Here is a 23,746-nt window from a genome sequence, read left to right on the forward strand (position 1 = left end):
AGGTTTAAGTGTGAGAACGGAGGGATTGAGAGGCACACATCCACGCTGCTGAAATGAAGCCAGCCTCTGTGGAAAGGAGCGTGGCGGCGCGGTGAAGAATGAGGGCTCGCTTAAAAGCGCAAGGTCATGTGTTCGCGCACGCTTGACTTGTTCAACCCCAGACACTGCAGGAGCCCGAGAAAATAGCAGCCGGCATCTCATTCATACGAGGCGCATGCAAAATAAGCAACGACAACAACAACAATGATAAAAAAATAAATAATAACAGGAATGAATACCCAGTTTCACTCGGGTGACCCGTCCACTCTGCCCATGCTGCAACAGGAAAAGAGGCCAGCATTTTATTCAAACACATATTAAATGCATAATAAACATACATTATAAATGCTTCTCCTGACTTAGCCGTGACCCGTCCTCCATTCTGACTGTATGAAATATAAAGGAGACATTAACAGTGCTGATCTTGCATTTTTATAAAAATCTCCACCCGGTCACATGTAAAAAGAAAAAAAAAAATTAAAAAACTGCTCCTTTTAGATTATTAAATGGGGGAAGAAAAAAAAATAAAAAGAAGCAGCCACTGTTAAATGATTCAAATGTTCAGATGCTCGCATTTACTGTTGCTTCAGAGACCTTTTTGTGGTCCGGAACAATGCTGCTTTATGTCACATCGCAGAAGTTTTAAGACAAGGGAGGGGCTGAATTTAGGCGTGTTTAACCATCGAGCTACACTAATTCGCAGGCCGCTTAGATCAATATTTCATTGCGGGGTGATTATTAAAGCATGAGAGTCTGAATGCCAAGTTCTAGATGAATAATCTCACCGCATGCCACTAGCCAACAAAGCATTGTGAAAAATGTGAGGTTTAAAAAGAAAGGAGAAAAAGAAAATATGATAAATGACGCGGCACATTTTAGAAGAAAAGAAGGGAGCCTCTCCGATATATTAGATGTAAAAGATTCAAATCATTTCAAAAGATTGTTCCTAGTAGTTTTTAGGAATATTGAACCCAAGTAGCTTTTTAAATAATCCTTTGCCCCGTGGCCCTCGCAGATCTGAAAAGTAATTGGCAGAACTATTCTCGCTGAAAAGCACTTTTCTTTTAAAAATTGAGCTTTAATGGCGCGTTTATTATTATTATTATTATTTTCAACTCGGCTTTGAAAATGACATTGCTTATCATTTTGGACGTGACGCGTTGACTCAAAACACCTGAAAAGATCAAACGCCATCCCTGCTGTGTCCCCATGTCTCATAAGCCCCCCCACCCCACTCCTTCTCCATGTTAGTCTCAATCACATCCCATAATGAAGGTGGGCATGACTTAGCAAAGGAGCCCTAATGGAGGGTTCGGTGACACAGTCAGGGACCCATAATGGAGGGCTCACTAATGTGTTGGAAATTGAAAGATTAATAATTCAGAAGCAGCTGGTCATGAATCAGTTTGGCCATTTTGCTCCAGCGGTTTCTCTTCGCCACCTTTCTCTGCAACCAGTTGGGCTTGACCTCAATGTAGGGCACTCTGGGATTTTTTCTTCTTCTTCTTCTTCTTCTTCTTTCCCTATTTGCTGCAATTTATTAGTGAAGACGTTTTGGAGTAATATAATTTAGCATAGAGCTGTATATCGTTTACCACCAACCTCTTAGTCAGAAGTCGCTGGGCGTGACCGTGTGTTCATGCGTCTCTTGTCTGTGTGTGTGTGAGTGTGTGAAAAGAAAAAAATGATGAGCCTGTGTATGACTTCACAGCCGTTCCCAGACTCCATAAATAGCCTCGTGAGATCCGCATCCGTAACTCAGTATTCAAATGAGCGCAGTCGCGTCGTATTTTTGCGACCACAGGACGTGGCCGTATCATATATCTGAGCCCTAAGGGGAGACGTAAAGGTTTATTTATCACAGGTGCTCATCCCTCGCCGTCTCCATCTCTGTGTGTGATGTATGCTTGCGCTGCGCGCATCATCCATTTTCCTCCAACCTGTAACACCTTCCCTATTGTTCTTTATCTCTTTCACTTTTTCCCTCCGTCCAAATTCCCTTTGCCCTCCCTCTGTCCTGACACATTTCATATACCGTACTTTTTTGTTGTTGTTGTTGTTTTCCACCTTCCCTTGTGTGACCGTGATACATGTCTTGTCCTGCGATGGTAAATCCTTGCTTGTCGACATCCATCTGGGATTGGAGAATGTTTTATTTTTTTATTCCTATGTGTCTTTTGTTCCCCCCTCTCCTGTTTGTCTTTCCTGTGTTTTTCATGCATGATGTCTCTGTATTTTTTTGTCTCCAGATGCTGGCTGCGGTTGGATACGTACTTCATTTGGAGCTTCATAGGGCCTGCTACTCTCATCATTATGGTAAGACACACACACACACAACCTTGACTACACAGTCTGCCACATGTTCGTGCAGAAGCGGGTAGTTACAGCAAGGTGTTTTGTTAATCTTGTACAAGGTTCGCCTGAGCTCCTCAGCAGGGGTAAGTGGAAATGGAGGGAACTTTGTGTCAACTTAATAATTCCTGTTTGTGGATTAGCTCTCTGGTACGCACACAATCCTACGAGCGGGAAATCTTTGGAGAGGAGAGAGAGAGAGAGAGAAGGCAAATCACTGTGCCTTACACAGATTATGATAATAACTCAGCAAAGTTATGTTGCTGTTGGGCATTTACTTTGCAGGCTAAGTGCCGCATTTCCTTCAGACGCAGCTGTTTGACAATAATGCCAATTGAGCACGGGCTGCCTGAGAGCTCCCAGTCCTTTCATAGAGCAACGAAACGAGTTTCAGCAGTCAGCAGATTGTTATGAAAAGGAGAAAAGCGACATTACATCTTAGATAGCTAAGCTAAGACAGGACAAAACAAAAAAAGGCATGAAAAGTGACGCAACTAATGAAACAATGTTCTCAGTTTGCTGCGCACTGACGCTCTGAACTCAGTTTAGACATTTCAGACTATTGCTGATTTAGCTGGAGCAGCAAGGAGGCCCCGGTGCAGGAGAAGTGATACTGTTGTGACCTGCAACAATTGGTGACACGTTCAGAGAGGCAGCACAACAGTCCAGGCAGTCGTTCCAAAGCCACCGTATCTGATCGAAAAGACAGCATCTGTGAGAGTTGGCCTTCTACTGTTACAGCAATCATTTAGGAATGTAATGCGTGCTGTATTATTCCTGTAGCTCAAGTTGCTGTTTCTTGAGCACATAAAGGATTGTTGATTGTTGATACTGTGCCCCCCAAGCTAATTACAGATGGAAGGGAAAAAAGAAAGAAAAAAAAAAAAAGAAATGATGTGTACAGTATGTGAGCTATAAGTTGCTGCTTTGACACCATGTCTTTAATCAGCCTTGTTTCTGCAGAAAAAATTAACTTGTGTGTTTTTATTCCTGTGTTTCAGCTGAACGTAATCTTCCTCGGCATCGCCCTTTACAAGATGTTCCATCACACAGCCATTCTTAAACCAGACTCTGGGTGTCTGGACAACATCAAGTAAGTTCCTCTGTTTGTACAGGAGAGCCATAACACCACCGCGCCAGGTTCAGGAAGCAAGTGTGATTATATATGCTTGTGTAAAATAAGCTGAAAGAAGACCATGACCTTTTTTTTTCCCAAAAAAACTCCTATCCCTTGAGTTGGAATGGAGGTTTGGAGGTGTACAATATGTTCTTATTCTTTTAGGAATTGACCTATATATTTGGTTTAAAAGATAAGTCTGTGTTTTTGTGGAAAAAAATATGTTTTTATCTTTCAGTACAATAATACACCACGTTATTCAATGATAATTATTAGCCAGAGCCCATCGTCTATTTTATTGACAGAATTATTTTATTTATTTTTGACTGTTGCCCATGTGTACAAAAACAATAAAATACTCTCTGTTTCAAAATTTGCTTTTATTTTAAAAGAGAAAAATATTTTTAAAAATTCAAATTTTGAACTGTTATTGCCTTAAGAAACACATTAGACATTTAGTATGTATAAAAATATTTATATTATTTTTTTTTTCCTTTTATGATGTTCAAAACTTGAAATAAAAGGCTGATCTACACTATTTTTTGAAAATGAAGATATAATTTTATTCATAAAAAAAAAGTATGCACAGCCGATTACAACAATGGTGTTAAAAAAACCCATGCTGCACCACTAAGTGGTGATGATATCAACAATAGTGCCACATTAAATTACAAAAGGAAGAACAACCTGAGTTTATTTGGTGAACAATTAGGCCAAAAACAAATGTAATTAGTTGTCTTCTTTTGCACCATTTACAAATGTCATCCAGTTATTAACTATTTCAGCACATGGTTAAAGTTTAGTGGCAACAAGGTGAGACAAATGTAAATAAAATAAAAAAATAAAAACAGCTTCATTGATATGTTTTTTAGTGTACAATGCAACATTAGGCATGCCATGAAACAGGCTGTTACATCGTTGTTTCTCAAAACCTCTGTATGTCAGTTCTAACCGAATTTTTAAAAAAATCTCTAGAAAGAGAGAGAGATATTTAACAAATATTTAACAGTAAAAGTGAGACGCTGTGTGAGTGAACACTTACTGTCTGAAGTGAATAAAAGTACAGTGTCATTTAGCCCTATGGGTCCTCCCCCACCTTGTCGCCATTGCATAAGTGAGAACTAATTAATGAAGTTACAACTGCTGCTACCTGCATAAATGCACAGCACTCTCTGCAGCTGTCAGTAACATTGGAGAGCTGTAGATATTTATTAAAGTTAGAGGACAGACTCCTACTAAGAGCTTATTCTAATGGCCGGTATAATGACCAGAGTATAAAGAGTCAGTTAGCATCTAAGGGCACAGTTAGATTAGATTAGCATTTAGACACTAGACATTTTGAATCGCCTTGTTGCTGTAAAGTGCTATATAAATAAATAAAAAGAAATTTAATTTCCCTTCACTTCACTTCACTTGTGACAGAGAGGAAGAACCTTGTCCTACCAAATATACATTTAATCACAACTCAAACTGTTACGTTCTAAAATCCTTTAAAAAAAAAACTATACTTTTATTTTTTTCTAGATTTACTTGAAATGTAAAAAAATTAATGTTGTGTTTTCATTAAGTTAATGTGTCTTACTGTCAGTATTTACTCTGACGGCTACATGCTATTTCTTAGCTCTTTAGAAGATATTTCAGTTTTCAACCTTTTGACAGTTCATTTATTAAAATTTATTTATTTATATAAGTCAAAACAAAAGAAAAAACGGTTGATTATTTGGCGTTACGTTTTGTTAATTTTGAAGCAGAGTCACTCACATTGTTTCTACGCTAAACTAACTAGCTCCTGACACAGGTTAGCTTAAGCTAGCACCAGGCTGCAGCAGTTGGCAACAAATTGCGAATGGCAATTCGCAAGGGAGTTGCCAAAATGTCTCGAAACGGTTGCGAAGGCTTTCCATTTCCTCAAGCGAGACACAAGGCTTCGTGCTTGTGTAGGGGGAATATTAAGCACGTTTGAAAAGTTTGCACAACACATTTTCTCTCAGAACAGCCACAGTCATCGCTGGTATCTCAAACGCATCTTGAAACCTTCTCAATTCATTTTCCATAGATCTACAGTGCTAGAGCTGTTTTTCCTTCTGTGATATGTGTGCAAACTCTTCATTAAAAAATGAATGAACTAGAACTATTTCTTTAAATATAATGGCTGAAGGACATTATTTAACAATAGAATTTTGCAAGAACAGGATTTTACTTTTACCAACCTGAGTTGCCACTCACTGAATTCATATTATCATTATCATCAGTCCTGTTCGTTTTACTCAGACAACCCTTACGGAATTTAAAACATAATGTTATCACCACTGAATGTCATTTAATTTGAGATGCTGTTATTTCTTATTCCGGTCCAGCTCAACATAAAAAAGCACGGTGCATTTTAACCACTATGTTATGGCTGGAAGCTAAACGTCCTGCTGAGCTCAGAATTGACAACGTAACTCACAAAAGTGGCTATCATTTGATTCTTATTGTAAATGCATCTTTCATGACAGCTGTTTTAAATTCTACTTTGAGAAGCGGGTGTTTCAGAAATAAAGGCAAAGCTAGCTGATCTTTGATTTTTTTTCCTTTCTTGTAGTTCAGTGAGAATATCATAAAAAAAAACCAGAGTAAAGAAAAAGAAATGAAAGATTTATAATCTAACTCTTTTGGATTTTTTTTTAATGAGTTTTCTTAGTACACTAAAGGCTGTCTAAATTTGAATTATTTTTTCACTCCATTAGTCATGTCTTATTGTTTATTTTACTCTTTTATCACCACATTTTCTTTGTCTTATTGTTTTTGTCTTATTTTTTTATGTTTCTCCTCTTTGTTTTCTTTGTGTCTTTAATCCCAAAGCCATCATGAATTATCTTTGTTGTGGATTGGCTCTGGTAAGCCACTCTTCCAGTTAGCTGTTGTCTTGCTAGAGACGTTTTGTTAAGTTTGCTTGTATCATCACAGTGCGTACAACCTGCCTAAAAGCGTATGCCCGTGGCTACGTTAAACATTGTTCTGCCTTACACAACCGATTTCTTGTCCACGCTTATGTGATACTGAAATATGGCAATGGTGGTTTATAGATTTGGAGAAAAACACACCAGGAAAAACTATTATTCAAAAGAACTTTGGAGGAAGTGGTGACATGGTGGGATGGAAAAAAGGAGAGATGAGCATACCCGTTATTGAAGAGGGTCATCAGGCGAGCTTTATTGGAGGTTCTGTCTCGCCTGAATGGTGCCACTGAGGGCAACATTGAATCAATCATCTCAGTCTCACTCACTTACTCTCCTCCTCTGTCTCTCTTCCTTCCTCATGACTCTTCTAATATCTTCCCCAATGTGGTGTTCTTTCTCCTCCACCCCTTACCCCCACCTCGCATTCCCCACCCCACTCACTTCCTTTGTTTCTGTCCCCTGCATTAGAGGTGATCACTGTCCAGTCAGCCAATCAAATTAACAGTCATCGCCTTGGCTGTGGCAGACCCAAAAGTTTGACCTTTTGAGGGAAATGTCATTTGTAATGGCTGTAATGTCTCTCTACTTACTGCCCCGTGAAGCCAATCTCTCTCTCTCTCACACACACACACACACACACCACAGAAAGGACTTGCAAATGCATTCACATGCCTCGACATGACCACGTTCCTGCGGCATTTGGCCTATGACTCATTTCTTTGCCTTTATTTAGGAAGTGGTTCATGGCCTCGAAACTGTTTTATTTTATTTTATTTTATTTCATTTATCAAATCAATTTCCAACAAACTGTTAGAAGTCAAAAATGCATAGAGCTCTTCTTGACCCCATTTACAGCAGAAAATGCCATTTAATTGGACTGACTGAGTTTAGCTCTAACTCGCAAAACGTGTACAGTGAAGTCTATCTAACGTCAGCGGCTGATATCTGCTGTCCTTTAACCTCCCCTTCCTCTCTTGAGGTATCTAAATGAAGAAATCCACTTTGACTTGTAGGAGTATAATTCTTCAAAGCAAAAACTCCCCCTGTTCTTCCATCCCTCTCCCACAGTGTCAGGACTCTGAGTGAACCCCCTTTGACCCCTTCTCTCCTGGTCCCACATGCATCAGCCTTGGCTTACTAGTTTTTCTAGGAGAAAGACAAATTGAATCTCAATCACAAAGCGCACGCGGTAGCTTACAGAGGATTTCTCTACATCTGTCCCCTCTCTTGTAGGTCTTGGGTGATCGGTGCCATTGCCCTGCTGTGTCTGCTGGGCCTAACCTGGGCGTTCGGCCTCATGTACATCAACGAGAGCACCGTCATCATGGCCTACCTTTTCACCATCTTCAACTCTCTGCAGGGCATGTTCATCTTCATCTTCCACTGCATCCTTCAGAAAAAGGTGAGAGAGAGACGAAACTGGCATTAGTGCACAGTTTAGGGAGGTTAAGGTGAACTGTTTTGCACAGATTTTTGGACATGAATACATGATACGACTGCTTGACCTTGGTGCATTAGCTTTATTATATCTTTGCACCAATAAAATCCTATTAATTTAATTATTTGATAAATAATTTGCAAGCAGGTTTGGTTCTGCAGACATATGCTCCAAAGTAAAGCCAAAAAACCTAAAAAAAAATGCATTTCCCCATACCACTCTTCTTCCGGTGCCTTTCCGGCTTTGCGTCATTAGAATTTCCTCAGCAGCGACACCAAATGTGTAAAAGAAAAGCTGCGGCAGAGCTGATATAAACAGCAACAACCACTCTGATTGTTCAACACAGCTGGTGACAAAGTTACGGCACTCTGCGGATTGCTTCACCTTGATCATGCCAATGAATCAATATTAAAACGGAGCATCTGAGTTTGATTGATTAATGGATTGATTGAAAAGGCTTTATCATGACATGTTTAATTAATACAACAAGTAAAGTAAACAAAAGATAAAAAACAGCTAAAAGAACAGTCACTACGCACTTAATATGTTCAAAAAAGAAGTAAGAAGAAGCATAAGCTCATTGATCTCACCCTTTTTTTTACCATTTAGAAACTAATAATTGTTCAATTCAACTATTTCCTGTTTTATTGTACCATTATATGTTCATCTTACAATATATATGTATTTATATATACACACACACATATATAATCCTGTATTGAATCACACTGGATTGTGATTTAGGGGTGAATTGTATCGTTACGAATCGGTTTTCGCTGCTTTTGTAGCTTCAGTGAAATTGGATCGTTGGCAGTATATCAAGATGTGTAACCTATCAGCCACAGACCAGAAATGCACCCTAGATGTATCAGACAGACAAACAGAAGCATATATACACGTTTGCAATGATCAGTAGTGATCGTGTCGCAATATCTGCCAGAGCTGTCATAAGTTTGACAAGACAGCACTTTTTTCTTTTCTTGCATCTACATGTCCTTGGGAAAGCAGGTAACAAATTCAGCTGCTAGTTATATAACATGAATGTATGAGTGGATGAGCGGTTGGATACTTTACAAATGATGTAAAACACTACAAACCATTCAGAGAAAACGACACGAAAGCACATATACCAAAGAATACTTATAGAGATTTAAGAATAAAAAAAAAACCTTTATGGAAATCTGTAAAAAACAATACACTATCTGTGACATTTGTGTGTAATTTATTAGACACTTAAAACAACTTCCTATTAAGAACTATATTTGTGATTCTTAAAATTGTTTGCCTGATGAAGGTCAAGTGACCACAAAGTGGCTATAAATTTTGGCAAGTTTGAACAATGTGCGGGAGTGTCTTCACACCTTTAGATTTATTTGTCCTTTTCCTACGCGCTTGTTTCAAACAATAGATGTACTTTTCTTTGTTTTTAAGGTCAGAAATTCTGAACAAGCTTGTTTAAAAAGTGGATAGTGTTTAAATCTAATTCTCTTCAATGTCGGACGCAAGCAGAGACACATATCTTCCCTTTTAATCTTAAAAACATAAACTATTCTCTGCTGGTTTGGGGTTTAATTGACCAAAAAGGATTGTTGGAACTTGGGAGCGCACATTTGACACTTTATATATTTGGGTTATATTTAGCTCGGAGAAGGCGCCAAAACATCATGGCGTATTCTTGCAGGGTCTCCCGCCCACGCCCAGCCAGTGCCTGGCAGTAATGAAGAGGAGCAGGATATGGAAAGGAAATGTTTAATGCGCTCTCATCCGGCAGCAGCCCTGCAGAGAGTTTTATGTGCCTCGACTAATAAAGACGCGCAGGGATGTTGTATGGCGTACTTCGGCACGTTTTAGGTTACAGGACCAGCTACCCAGAGCGATGTCCTCAGAACAGCGCTAAAGGTTTTCTTTGGCTGCGGCCCAGCCACGGTTTCTCCCAAGATGCATGGAGCGCCTCGGCACGCAGCTGTTCAAACAGAGCATGTGGCAATCCGCGTCTGCCAGTCCAACAAGCTTGTTAAAAATCAATTACGCTCTTATTTGTTCTAACTTGATTGAGATCTAAGTGCAGATGCTCTGTGTGTACAAATGCATCAGATGTCTCTCCGAGGAATATGTCCATTTCAGATGAACGTGTGGCTTTCTTAGGGCGGGTGTTGTTGGGGGAAAGTTTAGGAAGTTAATCTCTTAATGTCTGCCTTTTATGGGTTTAGTGTTTACTCGGGGAATGTGAGGAGGAAAAAAGTGCTCACTTTATCTTATTCTGTCTGACTGCAAGGTTAGGACTGACGTTAGTCAGTTTTGTCACACTTTTGGCGAGCTGGTTGCTTGTTCTTACCCGTACCTGTGTGCATCCACCCCACCCCACGCAGGTGCGCAAAGAGTACGGCAAGTGTCTGCGCACTCACTGCTGCAGCGGCAAGAGCGTCGAGACCTCCATCTCCTCCTCCAGTAAGACCACCACGTCTCGGACCCCGGGCCGCTACTCCACAGGCTCACAGGTGAGCTTACCTGCCTGCACACCAGGACGCTACAGCACAGCAGACTCCCAGGTGAGGCCGGAGCACGCCATGAACCAGGGGTTTGGGATTATCAAGCTACGCTTTCAAACCCCGTCTGGCGATCGAACGCATTTGTTCGAAATCCGAATGCGGTCGGTTCTGTTTTGAAACATGAACTGTTTCAGTGTTGAAAGCGAGATATCCCAAACCCCGACTCCAACAGATTTCACTGCAGACATTCAGGTATTCAGAGTAAAGATGACACTGATTATACATACTCCTTCCTTGCCTTTTCTTGTCTTGCTGGTCCTTGCTTTGTTTTTTCGTTTCTTTTTCCTTTACTGCCTCTCCTGCACTAATTTGCCCTTATTTTGTACATTATTTTCCCCATTTCCTCACCCTATATTTCCCCTTTCTTTTTGTCACCTTGTCTTCTCCCGTTCTTCTCCTTTCTCTTCCATTGCCTTTCCCTGTCATTACTGCTTCTTCTTTTTGCCTTTTCCTACACCTTCTCCACCCCTTTTCCCTCGCTTTTTGCCCCCCTCCTCCCTCTTTTCTCCTGTGTACAGAGCCGCATCAGACGGATGTGGAACGACACCGTGAGGAAACAGGAGTCCTCTTTCATCACCGGAGACATCAACAGCTCCGCTACGCTCAACAGAGGTAACCATGGGATACCTACCATTTGCATCCGCATCACTGTCACCATGTCTACTTTATTAATAGCAAGAGGTGCGAGCAGCATACGCTGTCATTTAGCAAAGTGGTATGAGTCCAAACCGCTGATTATGGCATTGTGTTGAGTGGAAGATGAAGAGAATAGGGTTTCAAATTCACTTCCTGCTTTTAATTCTGCTTCAAAGGGTGACTTTACGGAAAGGAAAAATAAGGGCAGACTCTTGTCGAAAGTAAAGCGTCAGCCGGTTCGGAAAACTATGAAGTGGCATAAAAGCTGTTGGCTGAAGGCTCCATCTAAGGATGGATGTGTTTTAAAAGGTTCTGGGCAAAAATCTTTAGGTCAGTCAATGATCAAGAGCTGAGCTGAACCCCAGTAGAACCTTTTTTATTATAAGTTACGCAGTTGTAATGATGTAATATTTACAAAATGTGACATAGTCACCACCCACCATTAAGAGGCAAAAGCAGATAATGTCTGAGTGCATCTCCATATGTGTGTCTGTCATCAAAATATCTCATGAACCACAGAACAGATTTTAATGAAACTTACCGAAAGTAATTTTTGGCTGTACATGTACAAACCATTAACTTTTGGCGCCAACTTAATTTACATGGCTGCCACAGCCAACTCACCTTAAGAAACACAAAAATGGCTAAAAGGTGGGTAATTTTACAGATACTGAGCTAAAACTTACCATAGCAGTAGCTAAGACTGATCTTCAACATATCTTCTGATCACTAAACTATTGCACAACATCTTTGTTTCAAAATTTGTCATTAACTATTTGGAGTAACCCAATGGACAGATTTCAATGAAACATTTAGTAAATGGCCATTCGATATACTTCTACAACTAATTACCTTTTGAAGACAATCCAATTCTAGATGGCCAGAATAACCAACTGACCTTTGAAAGCACAAAAATGGCTATAACTCAGTTTTACAGAGATTGAGCTAAAATTCAGTGCGTTAGTAGCTGAGAGTCATTCACAGCACATACTCCAAGTGCTACTCATCATGTCAGATGAAACCTTGGTGATAGTTCTTGGAGTCGACAAGCTGTGTCTTATCAAACTATCTCATGAACCGCTGGACAGATTTAAGTGGAATCACTGGATGTGCATCTATAGCTCTTTAACATCTGAGTTCAACCCAGTTCAGGATGACGGCCACAGCTAATCAACCTTTGCCAGCACAAACATGGCTACAACTTAGTTAGATTTATAGAAATTGACCTAAAGTTGGTGTTGAAGTCACAAATAGTCATCCCCAACATGTACCAATCTTAAGATATCACATGATATCAGGCATAACATCATTTACAAAGTTTGACCAAAACAGCTATAACTCCAGCCACATCATGCAATGATTTTTGCTTAAAGCTATTTTTTTAAACATTAATGATATATTACTTATTAAATGCAGCATAGTTAATAGGCCAGCACACAGCTATAAGCGTGTGTGTTACAGCCACGCAAACGCTGCAGCGTTTTTCATCCATATGTCCGGTTTGGTTGAACTTATTCCGTTTAAAAGCGCTATAATTAGCAACCTTTTCAATGAGCGTTCAGCTTAAAGTATTTTCGCTGCCATCAGAGCAATCTATTTTCTTCACTCCGGAGTGCGACATCGTAATGGACTCTAGGAAAAGAATCCATAAGTACGGCTGTCTGAAGGCTAGTGTAATGAGGGCGTCGACACCCGAACAGCCAGACAGTTTGACACACACACACTCACTGAAGGCATGCTGCCATTTGTTAGTCTCCGAGCTGAGGGGTGGCCCTCGCTTTCTTCAGGCCACTAATAAGCTGTTAGCATGACAGATGGATACTAAAGCAGGCACGGTGCGTGTCAGCGCTTGAATTATCACGCACTTAGTGAGGCAGGGCTTCGGAAACCCACACCTCTCTCTGCCCTCGCGCTTTCAAAGTGTTGTGCGCTGATCTGCTTGGGCCAGTAGATTTTCAGATGACTAGACAGAGTGACAGAAGATGGCGGGTGGGGGTTACATTGAATTGGTTCAGTTAATTAAGAGTTTTTTTCGTGTGACGCAGTCGCTCAGACGACGCCATAACTACCTGTGAGAGTCACCGCTATGACGGGAACGAAAGTTGACAATGTTTTCTTAGAAAAGTGGGGTTTTTGCAGGTCCAACACAGATGAATAATGGCAGCAGCTGCTGACAATGACAGAATAAGACCATAGAAAGGTAGTCATATTACTTAGGTGATATGGAAATGGGCTGGTGCCAACACACATTAGGCCGCTGTGTGCTGTATCGATTATTTTATAGAAAGGGAGACAGCACAGCAAAAAGAATGCCACTCTGTGATGCAGTAAAACCATTTGTTTATCTTGTATCAGTGTTGTTTTAATTCACAGACTCAAACTCTCTCCTGTCAGGCTCTGGAAGCAGCCAAATCCTTTTTGTTGTTGTTGTTGTTGTTGTTGTTGTTTTTGTTTGTTTTTCAGAGAGTGATCAATTTTTTTTTAGACTCCCATTGATGCTGCATCTGTGACAGCTGTAATTCTGGGCTGGGTAACAGATTTTCTTCTTGGCTCATTTTTTTGCAGTAAAGACATAAGAAGATGCTGTGAACTTGTTTTGAGGAATCGTGGTTTTATTTAATTTATTTTTTTATTTTTTATTTTTTGGAGTAGCAGCTCAACACTTCACACAAACCTTCTGAAAGTTTGCTGTTTAACTTTACTTACTAGTCAATAAAAAATGAAAAAAAGTCTCCTTCTTAGCAAAGCAACAGAAAAATTAAATATTGGTAAAATTTTGCACTTCAGACTGTAATGATACATTTGTGGTAACAGAGAGGGGGAAAAATGCTACTTGTAGTGTTGTTAAATCAACATTATGTGACTCTTAAACGTGATTGTCACACTTTTATTGTGCAGATTTGTAGCTGAAATACACATTATATATAAATCATACCTTTTTTCTTTATGTTAACTTGATTTCAAATTGTGCAACGGGGACAATTATCAACAAAAAAAAGGCAAAATCATCTGTTATCAAATGAAACAGGTGGGAAAAGATGTCGAAGCGGCTCAGATCCCACACAGATTTTTTTTGACAGCAAATAGCAACAGAATCACACTTCCAGCGGTCAGCATCGCCAGACACCTCAAACAGGAGAGCAGAAATAGCACAGAGGAGGAAAGAAACAACAAAAATCGTTGTGCGATGTTTGCAGCAGGTGAGATTGTGACAGACAAAGTGGCTGTTTTCCTGCAGTAATGCCCCAACAGACAGCTGGAGGGGCTTTCCCTTTGTTCCACATTTCATCCTCACACATGATTTTTAAAAAGGAAACAATTGTAAGGATAATAATCAGGTCAGCTGAAGATGTTTTTGTGTCAAAGTTTTTAAAGTATGCATAGAATGCGTAAATTATAAATCTGAAATAGAAGGGGGGGTCAACTTAATTCCGTACAAAACAGGCACGGGTTTTATTTGGCCAAAGTCTTACAATTATTCCTGTATTTGTTTATATTTTTTGTGTAGTAATGTAAAATCAGTCATCTACATCGTATTCAATGTGCAGGGCAGAAAACATAATAATACTTGGAGGTATGTGTCACCAGCAAAGGATTCTGGAGTAAAACTGCAAACAAACCGGACTCTAAGGTGTCCAAACATCACCTTGAGCATGGCATGAGGTGGTACAACCATACAGGACTTAAACTAAGTCTGAACCTCACTCTCATAAGAATAATTTCATAATTTTAATTAACAACCTAGCATTTCTTTAACAAGTGCATATCGCCAGATGCGTTTTACAATAAGATTAGATTATTTTATTATGAGAGTGGAGGATTTATAGCTATTTTGGTCAAACCTCGTAAAAGGCACAATCCTATTAAACACTGCAAGTCCTCGGCTGATTTATTGCTTGAAGTATAGCGCTTTTTGTGTTGGTCTAGGTCGATTAGCTGCAGCAGCGTTCTTGAACTGGGTGGACTCCAAGTGTTGTAGAGGCCCAATCAGTGATTGCTGTCTGAACGTGTCATTAAAATCCATACAGGAGTTCATGAATGATTTTACAAATGCTACCGACAAACAAGCACACACAGACACAAGGGAAAAAACATGATCCCCTTCATTGGTGGTTCATAAGAACTGTAGGCTATTCTCTTCTAATAGTCTAATGAAAATGAAAATCACCTAATTTGACGTTTTATTTAAATAACAACTACAAAACAAGAAACAGTCAAACAAATCTATAGTTTTAAAGACGATAAAAAGGTAAAGAACAATGCAGGTCAGCATTAAATGATCAGCTTCAAAGTACTCATTAAAATGTCATGAAGAAAGAAACAAAATCTGCACATTTCTTTGTTATAATAATGATGGTAATGTGTCCCTAAATTAAATATTTGGAAACAAAATTAGGTCAACAATGAAGATCTATTTAGGGTGGAGAAGTCTGACAATTTTGATGTACCTGTACAGATTTATGCTCAAGGTATTCAGCTAGGGTCTGACAGTTGCCTTACTTGTTTTTTCACTTTTTTGTGTGTGTATTTAGCAGCAGATTGACTCGTATATTTCCATCTAAAAATATCCTCTGAGAGTCTTCACTTGTCCAAATCCCTCAAATTTGTTTACCCACTCAGACTACAGCCAGGCTAATGTAGGTCAATCATGAGTCTCAAGTGGTTGGCGGATTCAGCCGATTGCTTTGTTTACATTGAGTGCGTACCCACATTTTAGAATTGCATATTAATATTCCTGGAAAACTACTGGACCAAACCTTTTCAAACAGCTCTATTTGATGTAGTTCAGGATAGCCTTTTGTATTTTCTATTTTAGAGTTTGCAATGAGTGCCTTTAATTTGATTTTTTCCACATCAGAATAGCCAATATTTTAAACAATGACTTTTTTTTTCTTTTTTTTTTTTTTGCCATTGCCTTTACAGTGATGAGATTTGGGGTCCAGATATTTCTAAATCTCAAAAGAGCTGCTGTGGAAACCAAGAAGTATTTTCTGAATAGCGCCAACACTTAAAAATAGACCAGTAATGAGAAAAAATGGTTGGACGACCAACCTCTGCCATCATGGGGGTCATAACTTAAAATTATAGAGGCAGAATTTTTGACACGTCATACCTGAGTTTAGCCCTACAAAGCTAAAATGCTTCATCCCAATTTAGACTTGTTTTTCTAATAATTTAAAACCAATTGGGTTTCCCCCGGGTCTGTCGGGGTTGAGATGGCGGGGGTCTTAATGACAAGCCTATTTTTACTTCAAGTGCCTCTCTTCCGCTCTGAACCCAAGGAACGGAGGACAGAAATTAGCACTGCAGTAATCTAAAACAATACACTGCTGAGAGTACTACTTTGTTCAAATTCAACAAGTGCTAATGAATTAGATAATTACATAAATTAGAACCTCTAAATTGCAGATGATTAGAGGTTTCCAATCTTTAGAAAACAGATATTTGTTGCTGTGAGGACATTTTGAAAGCAATTTCTTATTTGTTTTTGAAGTGGCGTGAGAGAAGGGCTGTTCAACAGCCGCCGCCTCGTAACAAAGTGCGCTGAAATTAGTTTAGAAACGCTCAGAAAGGAAAACAGCAGCTTGGAGTTGTTAACACTGGTTAACTAAAAGGTAACTTGTGGCAAGTTGGCGAAGGCAGGGTAGCCTTCACCATCAGGTACTTCACACGATCGTATTCAGAAACTCTAAAAGACAAAGCAGAAGGGGAACTAATGAGATTATTTTCGCCACTGACTTGGAATCTGCTTGACTTGCACCACTGGAAGACGGATGCTGATTGGAGCTCAGAGGTTCAGTTCGTGGCAGACTCGATAGCAGTGGGAAGTCAAGGGGACGACAAAGTTAAGAATTTGTCCTACTTTAGAGGAGCGAAATCAGGATACATGATTCTTCCATACCTGCAAATTATCGCTGCCTGGCAGAAAACCTCTACCTCAAGAAGTGAAGGAAAAAAACACCTTTCTTTTAAAGTAAACAAACTCTCTGGTCAGAGTTTAGCAAATTGAATAGATAATTAAAGGAACTGGTAATCTTTGAAGGAATGCTTATCGCATTCCTCACATCCTATGAGTTTCAAACTAAGATCACCTTCCGTTGAGGAGGGAGGGAGTTAAAAGCCATTTTGGTCAAACCTTGTAAATGATCTTTTCTTCGAGCTCCTACTGTGAGATCCAACAGGATGTGTTGTGAATGACTCTCAGCTTCCACCACACCATATTTTATCTGTAAATCTGACTGAGTTATAGCCATTTTTTCTGGTGGCGCTCAGAGTATAAGTTTTGGGTTCAGTCTCAGCAACTGTGACACCAAAATTTACCTCAACATCTATAAAACTGACTGAATTTTAGCTATTTTTGTGTTTGCTACGATCAGTTAGCTGTGGTAGTCTTTTTGAATTGGGGATGACTTCAAAGGGTAATCAGTTGATGTCCATCCAATGCTTACATGCTGAAAGTTTAATTAAAATCTGTTCAGTGGTTTATGATATCTCTTTTCAAACAGACAGACAGGTTTGATGCCACCATTTTAAGGAAGGATGTGTAGGGCTTAAAGGATGGTACATAATACACACTTGTATATCGTCAGGTTCCAGGTTCTGCAAAGCACTTTCTGAGTTTCTCAATTACCCTTTTTGACACACTCCTACATTTTGCTCATACACTTATAAGCATATTGGTGGGTGGTGGGCTGTGGGGGGTACAGTCTTGCCTAAGGACACTTTTAGCATGCTGCAGGGGCTGGGGATCGAACCCCAGAGCGTCCGATTGGAAGATGACGACCCTACCCATACAAAGCATTATTTCCAACAAGTAGATGTTTGTTTTTGTGTTTGCTAAGGTTGGTTAACTTGTCATCCTGAATTGGTTTGACTCCAAAAGTCAATCAGTTGTAGAGGTACGTCCAACAATTACCTTCTCAGGGTTCCATCTTTCCTGCAACTAACAGAGTTAGGAAGTGAAGTCACAAGCTCTTTTTGGTACTTCTCCTAAAGGCTCTACTTTTCTATTTTTCAGTAGTCATACATGAAACCACAGACAGATGTGAAGGGTGACCGATGAGCTGATTTATTGCCAAAGCGTGAAAATTATATAAAAATAAATGAAAAATGCAGAAACTAGGTTTTTGCCCAACGGTGGCAATATGATAAATATGTTGTATATTATATAAATATGAATGAGACAGAATATATATATATTAGTTGAACCCACCCCAGTGTGTTGTTTTTAGCTCTTTTGGGAGGGGACCAAGTGGTAACTAGGAAGGCTGCACCCTCCACCAGCCCCCGCTCCCCCATAATTTGAACAAACTCAGTTGTTTGTGCTGTTCGAGAAAGTATGCTGCTCAATACAAAAAGACTCAGATAGGACTTATCATGATCATCTGTTTTAATGTCTTTGAGTCTCTTAATATGTAAACCTAATTTGGCTCCAGACGGAGGATAAAGAACATACTGAATCCTGTTTGCTCTCCTGTATTCATGGCTCTCTGCTGAAGCGTGTTGAAGTGCAGCACAGCCCGCTCTGAGCTCTGCCACGCTCTTGTTGTCTCTCTGCCCCCCCCCACCCCCCTCCCCAGCCTGAGCGCAGTGGCTGCAAGAATGACTTGTCAAGCTTTTTCTCAGCTTTCTCCCTAAACTGTGTTTGCTTGTTTGATTCACATGTCCTCTTCTCTCCCTCTCTCTTCCACACACTCACTCTCCATCTCACTTTCTTTTTTTTCCCCCTTCTCCTTCTTGCTTACTTCCACTCTGCAACGGCTACATGCTCTCTCCTTTAACCTCTGTCTGTGCTCTGCCTCTTTTTCTTTTTTTTTTACTTGAATGCTTCTCTCTCCCTCTCTCTCTCTTCACTTGGCTGTTGCTTTTCCTATTCTCCTCCTCCTCCTCCTCTTTCTCCACTCTCGCCTTGGCTGTTGCTCTTCTTTTCTCTTCCTCTATCTGCCTGTACCAGGAGCCATGGCTAATCATCTTATAACTAATGCTCTCCTTCGTCCCCATGGTACTAACAATCCTTATAACACTCTCCTGGGGGACTCGGCAGTCTATAACAACCCAGCCGTGGGCATGTACAACACCCAAGGTGTGCCTAATGTTCCTATTCTGATCGTACAGCATTGAAAAACTTAGCTTTGAGGTGTATTTTGCATGGTGATTTTTTTTTCCATGTTTTGATTCAGCATTTTGATGGGTTTCAGTTGAAGTGAGGGTTCTCACTGTGATATCCATGCATGTATAGAATAAAATAAATTGCCTCTTAGATGCAGATTGATTGTTTCTTGTAGACACTTCTTTAACCCTTCTATTGTGTTCCAGTCAAATTTGACTGTTTTAGACATTTTCTCTCTTAAAAAAAAACATTTCCCTTTCCTTTGATCTGACTGACATGAAGTTTTATGACTTTATATTACAAATCATGGAAATAGACTATAATGATTTTGGAACAATAGGAATAAGACTGACTTCAGTGTAGGGACATATTTAATTCTTTTGCCACACCCTGAGCTGCTCTGAGATTTGGTTTTGACTGGATATACACGGACACACACACACACACACACACCATTTTATCTTCCATGGCAACACCTTTGGGAATGAGAGCCACACCCATTGAGGCTCACAAACAATCACAACATCGATTTAATCACAATCTGAAACTTTTCTCGCAGCCCTTTTATATAAAGGCGTTTTGAGACGTTGCTCATTCCATGGCATCACAGTGACCAACAATATACCATTATTGAGGCCCTTGGAACCTGACTTGAATGAAGCCACAGAGGAGAAAGAGTCACGAGCTCGAGACAACGCAGACCAAGACACAACCCACATGTTGAGTAGAGGACCCTGCTGAGGCTCCAGTTACATTTCATTCAAATCATGGGGATTAATCTTTGGCCTTTTTTTAAATCGCACAGTTTAGACAGCAGTATAGTAAAATTTTCAGTTGTAAATTTTGCGGCCTAAGTCCTCAAACTAGTTAGTTTTGACCGAGAACACAAAAAGATGTTTTTTCTGAGCCATTCATGAAAATTTGAAATGTGTTGAATGTAAATGTAATATACACACAGTAATCTGTGATAAATAGCACAGCATGTTTCGTCTGTGAATTCGAAGTATTCACAGTAGTCAACATAATACATAAATGATCTTCTTCTTTTTCTTTTTTTCATCAAAAACTGAGCAGTCTGAGGTCAGATCAGTGAGGCCTACAGGGCATAAAACCCAGAGGATCTAAATTTGTGCCGTCTGTTAGAAAAGAAGTTGATAAAAACACAGATCATAGCATTAAATTATGATAATATCATGGATTTATAATCAGATGGACCTTTTTGACCGGGAACACAAAAGCAGTGAGCAAGGAATGAACACTATAGGAGGGTTACATATAATATTCTAGTTTGTGTGATTTTTTTTTTCTTGTGCAGTCTTTCCTTCTGTTGGAATGTTGCTCTGCATGCGATACTTGAATCTTATGTTGCTTACACAAATTTATAGTAATTTTTAAATGCAGTTTGTGTAGATAAACCATATGAAAGCAGCCCTGTGTAGAAGTTTAAATTTAACAAATTTGTGCTTCATGTATGAACTTACATGTGTTTTCTCTTTTCTGTTTTCTCCTTCCCGCTGTCCATCAGCACCCTACCGAGACACAAGTATGTACCGCATTAATGCTCAACTTCCTTTTTTTATTTTTGATTTCTCTTGCTTTTATGGCTGACAGACCAAAATATTCAGTACAGGCTGTGCAAAAGCTTTTTCCCGAACCATTTGTCAGTCCGCAGTGTCATTTAGCTTGGCACAGTTTTAAGTTTCTTTTTTATAAATCCCTTTTTTTAAGTATTTCATCCATTGGATCGTTTTCAAGCCAACATTTATTTGAATTAATGTCTCAAATGTCTACGTTTACGTTTGGGATGTAGCTGAGATGCAATCTGCTGGCCAGTAAATTATTTGCAGTACATTTATTTGAAGTGACACATGAAAACATTTTTTTTTTCTATATGGCAGCAAAGCTTTTTCTTGTTGCTGATGTGCTGGTTTTAACTGAGGGGGAAATAACAGACTCGTGAAGCTTCTCTTAAATGAATAATGAATGCTTGGAGCATTTTTTTTTTCTTCCCTCCAATAAAATTATCATCTGCTTTCTTAAATCCCCAATTCCCAGCACGCCCCGCGTTATAAAACAATAATTAAAATCCGTCTTCGTAGAAAACCCTTGTGCAGTTTATTTTAGGAATTCCAATAATGATTTTTTCTTGAATGACTTGCTCCTCAGAGGGCATGCTGAACAACGCCAGAGACTCGAGTGTTATGGACACACTTCCCCTTAATGGCAACCATGCGAACAACTTCAGCATGGCCAGCAGTGAGTACCTGAGCGACTGCGTTCAGATCCTGGACCGAAGCGGCGGTTACGGCACGCACGGCAACCACAAGGAGACCACGCTGGAGAAGAAGATCCTCAAGGAGCTGACCTCCAACTACATCCCACCTTACCTGAACAACCACGAGAGAGCCACCACCGAGCGCAGCCACAACCTGATGAACAAGCTGGTCAACAGCAGTATGGCCAACGGAGGTGACTGATTGTTTTATGTCATATCTGGCTTTTTGGTCGTTTGATATGGTTTTAGCAGCAAAGTAGTTCTAGTGTTAGAGCCAGTTTTTAACTGGTTCTGTTCAAAAAACAGTTTGGTTTTCCACAGACAGAGATCCAACTTGAAGTCACATCATTACCTCGTTTAAAACGTCTCTTCCAGTACATATTTGGTCTTCCCTCTGTTGTTTTCTGTACTAATGTATACTATTATAGTATATAATGTATACTATTATAGTGCAAACTGTCCTACAAACAGCTGCCTTAGTCTGGTCATATTTTAAAGTGATGATCTGTCAGATATCTATGATGAGTACCTTATCAGCCGTGACATCGGTCACAGAGCACAGAGTGCAGAAAAAGAGGCAACAGTTTTAGTCCAGGCCAGGCTAATGGCTAGCCAAACAAGTGTAGTTTTCTTTTTAAATCATTTTTCAGGTTTTTAAAACAACCTCTTTCTCAAAACGGGACATACCACTGCGAAAAAACGCTACATTAGCCAACACTAAACCTCTACACTTTGTTCTGACGCTGATTGTTTAGTTAATTGCTGTTTTCCCAAACGAACTGCGTACGTGTTACTACACAAATGTGTGCACGTGGTTCACAACTAGACTGCATGTAAGCCTCACAGTCTATATGTGTAAGGCTGTGAATGCATCAGTACGCAGTCCAAAAGTTTACTCAACTCCCAGTTGACTGATGCGTTTGCAGCCTCAGCACCATCTATGTACTGTCAGTCCAGTGGTGTGAATATTTTTGAGATTAGAAAACAAAAAAACGAACTAAACAAATGTAAAAATGTAGAGGTATTATGTTATGAAAAACTCCAGAGTTGGTGTTAATGTTTCCTTCTGGCTGGATGTGCCGAGGTGTGTGACACACACTCATACAGGTGTGTGTGTGTCTTTCTAATTAGATGTGTTGAGCTGCCATCCTGCGCTCTGCAGCAGCAGGCTGTGCTCAGCTCAGCGCACCACGTACAACAGTTTTGGAGATTATCAACATTTTTGGCCTGTAGGACACAATTTATTTCCAGTTGTAGAAATAAGACAATGAACTTTGGCTTTTATTTTTGAATTTTATAGTGAAGTGACCAGTTGACAAATTCTACCTTGCTGTTTGACCTGCTACTTCAGAGCCTCCCCGTTAACAAGCTGGGTTTGTTTAGTCTGTCTCTGATTCTGGCAGGGTTATTGTTTCTTAAAAAAGGATTGGCATATGTCTCTCTGTCCTGTCCAGTACTGAACTGTACTAAACCGTGACCCTAAGACCGAGCCATATACCGAACCATGGCTCAGACGTAGTGTTACATTCCTGTTTAATACATTTATATTCTTTTCATAAGCATAACAATTTCTTTTCTTTTCTCTCATTTCATCCATATGTTTGCAAAAAATGAAAGTGTTTTTTTGCAAATCACTTTTTTTTTTCATTTTTTTGTTTTTGTGGCCACAGAGGGGCAACCCAAAGTATAAAAAAAGTGACCAAAAAAAAAAAAGAGGGACAAATTATCAACACATTAAGAAACTGTACTATTCACAGGGAACCAGTGTCACTAGACTTTGGTTGGCTTTTCTTCATGTCTGAGGCAGGTGTTGTGTGTCAATTAAAAGTTCTTTTTTCTTATGTAGCTAAAAATAAATAATGAGCTAAACGGCTGAATCACAACCATAATTTAGCGAGTCAGAGAACCAAAACATTGGGATGAAAAGTACAGTTTATAAAGCTGAGTGTATAACTCTCTTTTGGATCTGCAAGTGAACAACTGCAGACATCACAGATCATTTCCCTCCTCTGCAGAAGATCAGCTTCTACAAACTTTTTTTTTTTTCATTTTGAATTTTCAAGTGAAGATTGTGTTAATGCACTTGTGTTGTCGTTACACATGAACTACAAATTGAAGTGTTTACAGACGTTCCCTTCACAGACCCTAAAAAGCCTACCTTCAGGACATTAAACTTATCCCACTTGGGTGTTTTTCAGCTGAGTCAAGTGATAAACCTCCGCTCGTAGTTTTCTTCTGGCAACTCTTTTTGCTCTAAATGTGGAAATTTGATCAGAATTTTTAATTAA

The 23,746-nt window shown here is 39.6% G+C and overlaps 1 protein-coding gene across 5 annotated transcripts in view; it reads left to right on the top strand.

Annotated features, from left to right (window-relative positions):
- adgrl3.1 (adhesion G protein-coupled receptor L3.1) overlaps window positions 1–23,746 on the top strand; it is a 170,903-nt gene that overhangs the window by 144,826 nt on the left and 2,331 nt on the right. The window contains exons 18-25 of one of the 5 annotated variants that reach the window (XM_017425754.2): window positions 2,289–2,355; window positions 3,393–3,484; window positions 7,684–7,852; window positions 10,258–10,386; window positions 10,956–11,049; window positions 19,028–19,156; window positions 20,709–20,726; window positions 21,350–21,652. In XM_017425754.2, the coding sequence (XP_017281243.1) occupies window positions 2,289–2,355; window positions 3,393–3,484; window positions 7,684–7,852; window positions 10,258–10,386; window positions 10,956–11,049; window positions 19,028–19,156; window positions 20,709–20,726; window positions 21,350–21,652 (1,001 nt within the window). Of the gene's footprint in view, window positions 1–2,288; window positions 2,356–3,392; window positions 3,485–7,683; window positions 7,853–10,257; window positions 10,438–10,955; window positions 11,050–19,027; window positions 19,157–20,708; window positions 20,727–21,349; window positions 21,653–23,746 lie in introns of all 5 variants that reach the window. The other 4 variants (XM_017425752.2, XM_017425756.2, XM_025007921.2 and 1 more) reach the window with 4 other exon arrangements.

This window comes from Kryptolebias marmoratus, linkage group LG3 (assembly GCF_001649575.2).
Source record: "Kryptolebias marmoratus isolate JLee-2015 linkage group LG3, ASM164957v2, whole genome shotgun sequence".
Classification (NCBI taxonomy): domain Eukaryota; kingdom Metazoa; phylum Chordata; class Actinopteri; order Cyprinodontiformes; family Rivulidae; genus Kryptolebias; species Kryptolebias marmoratus.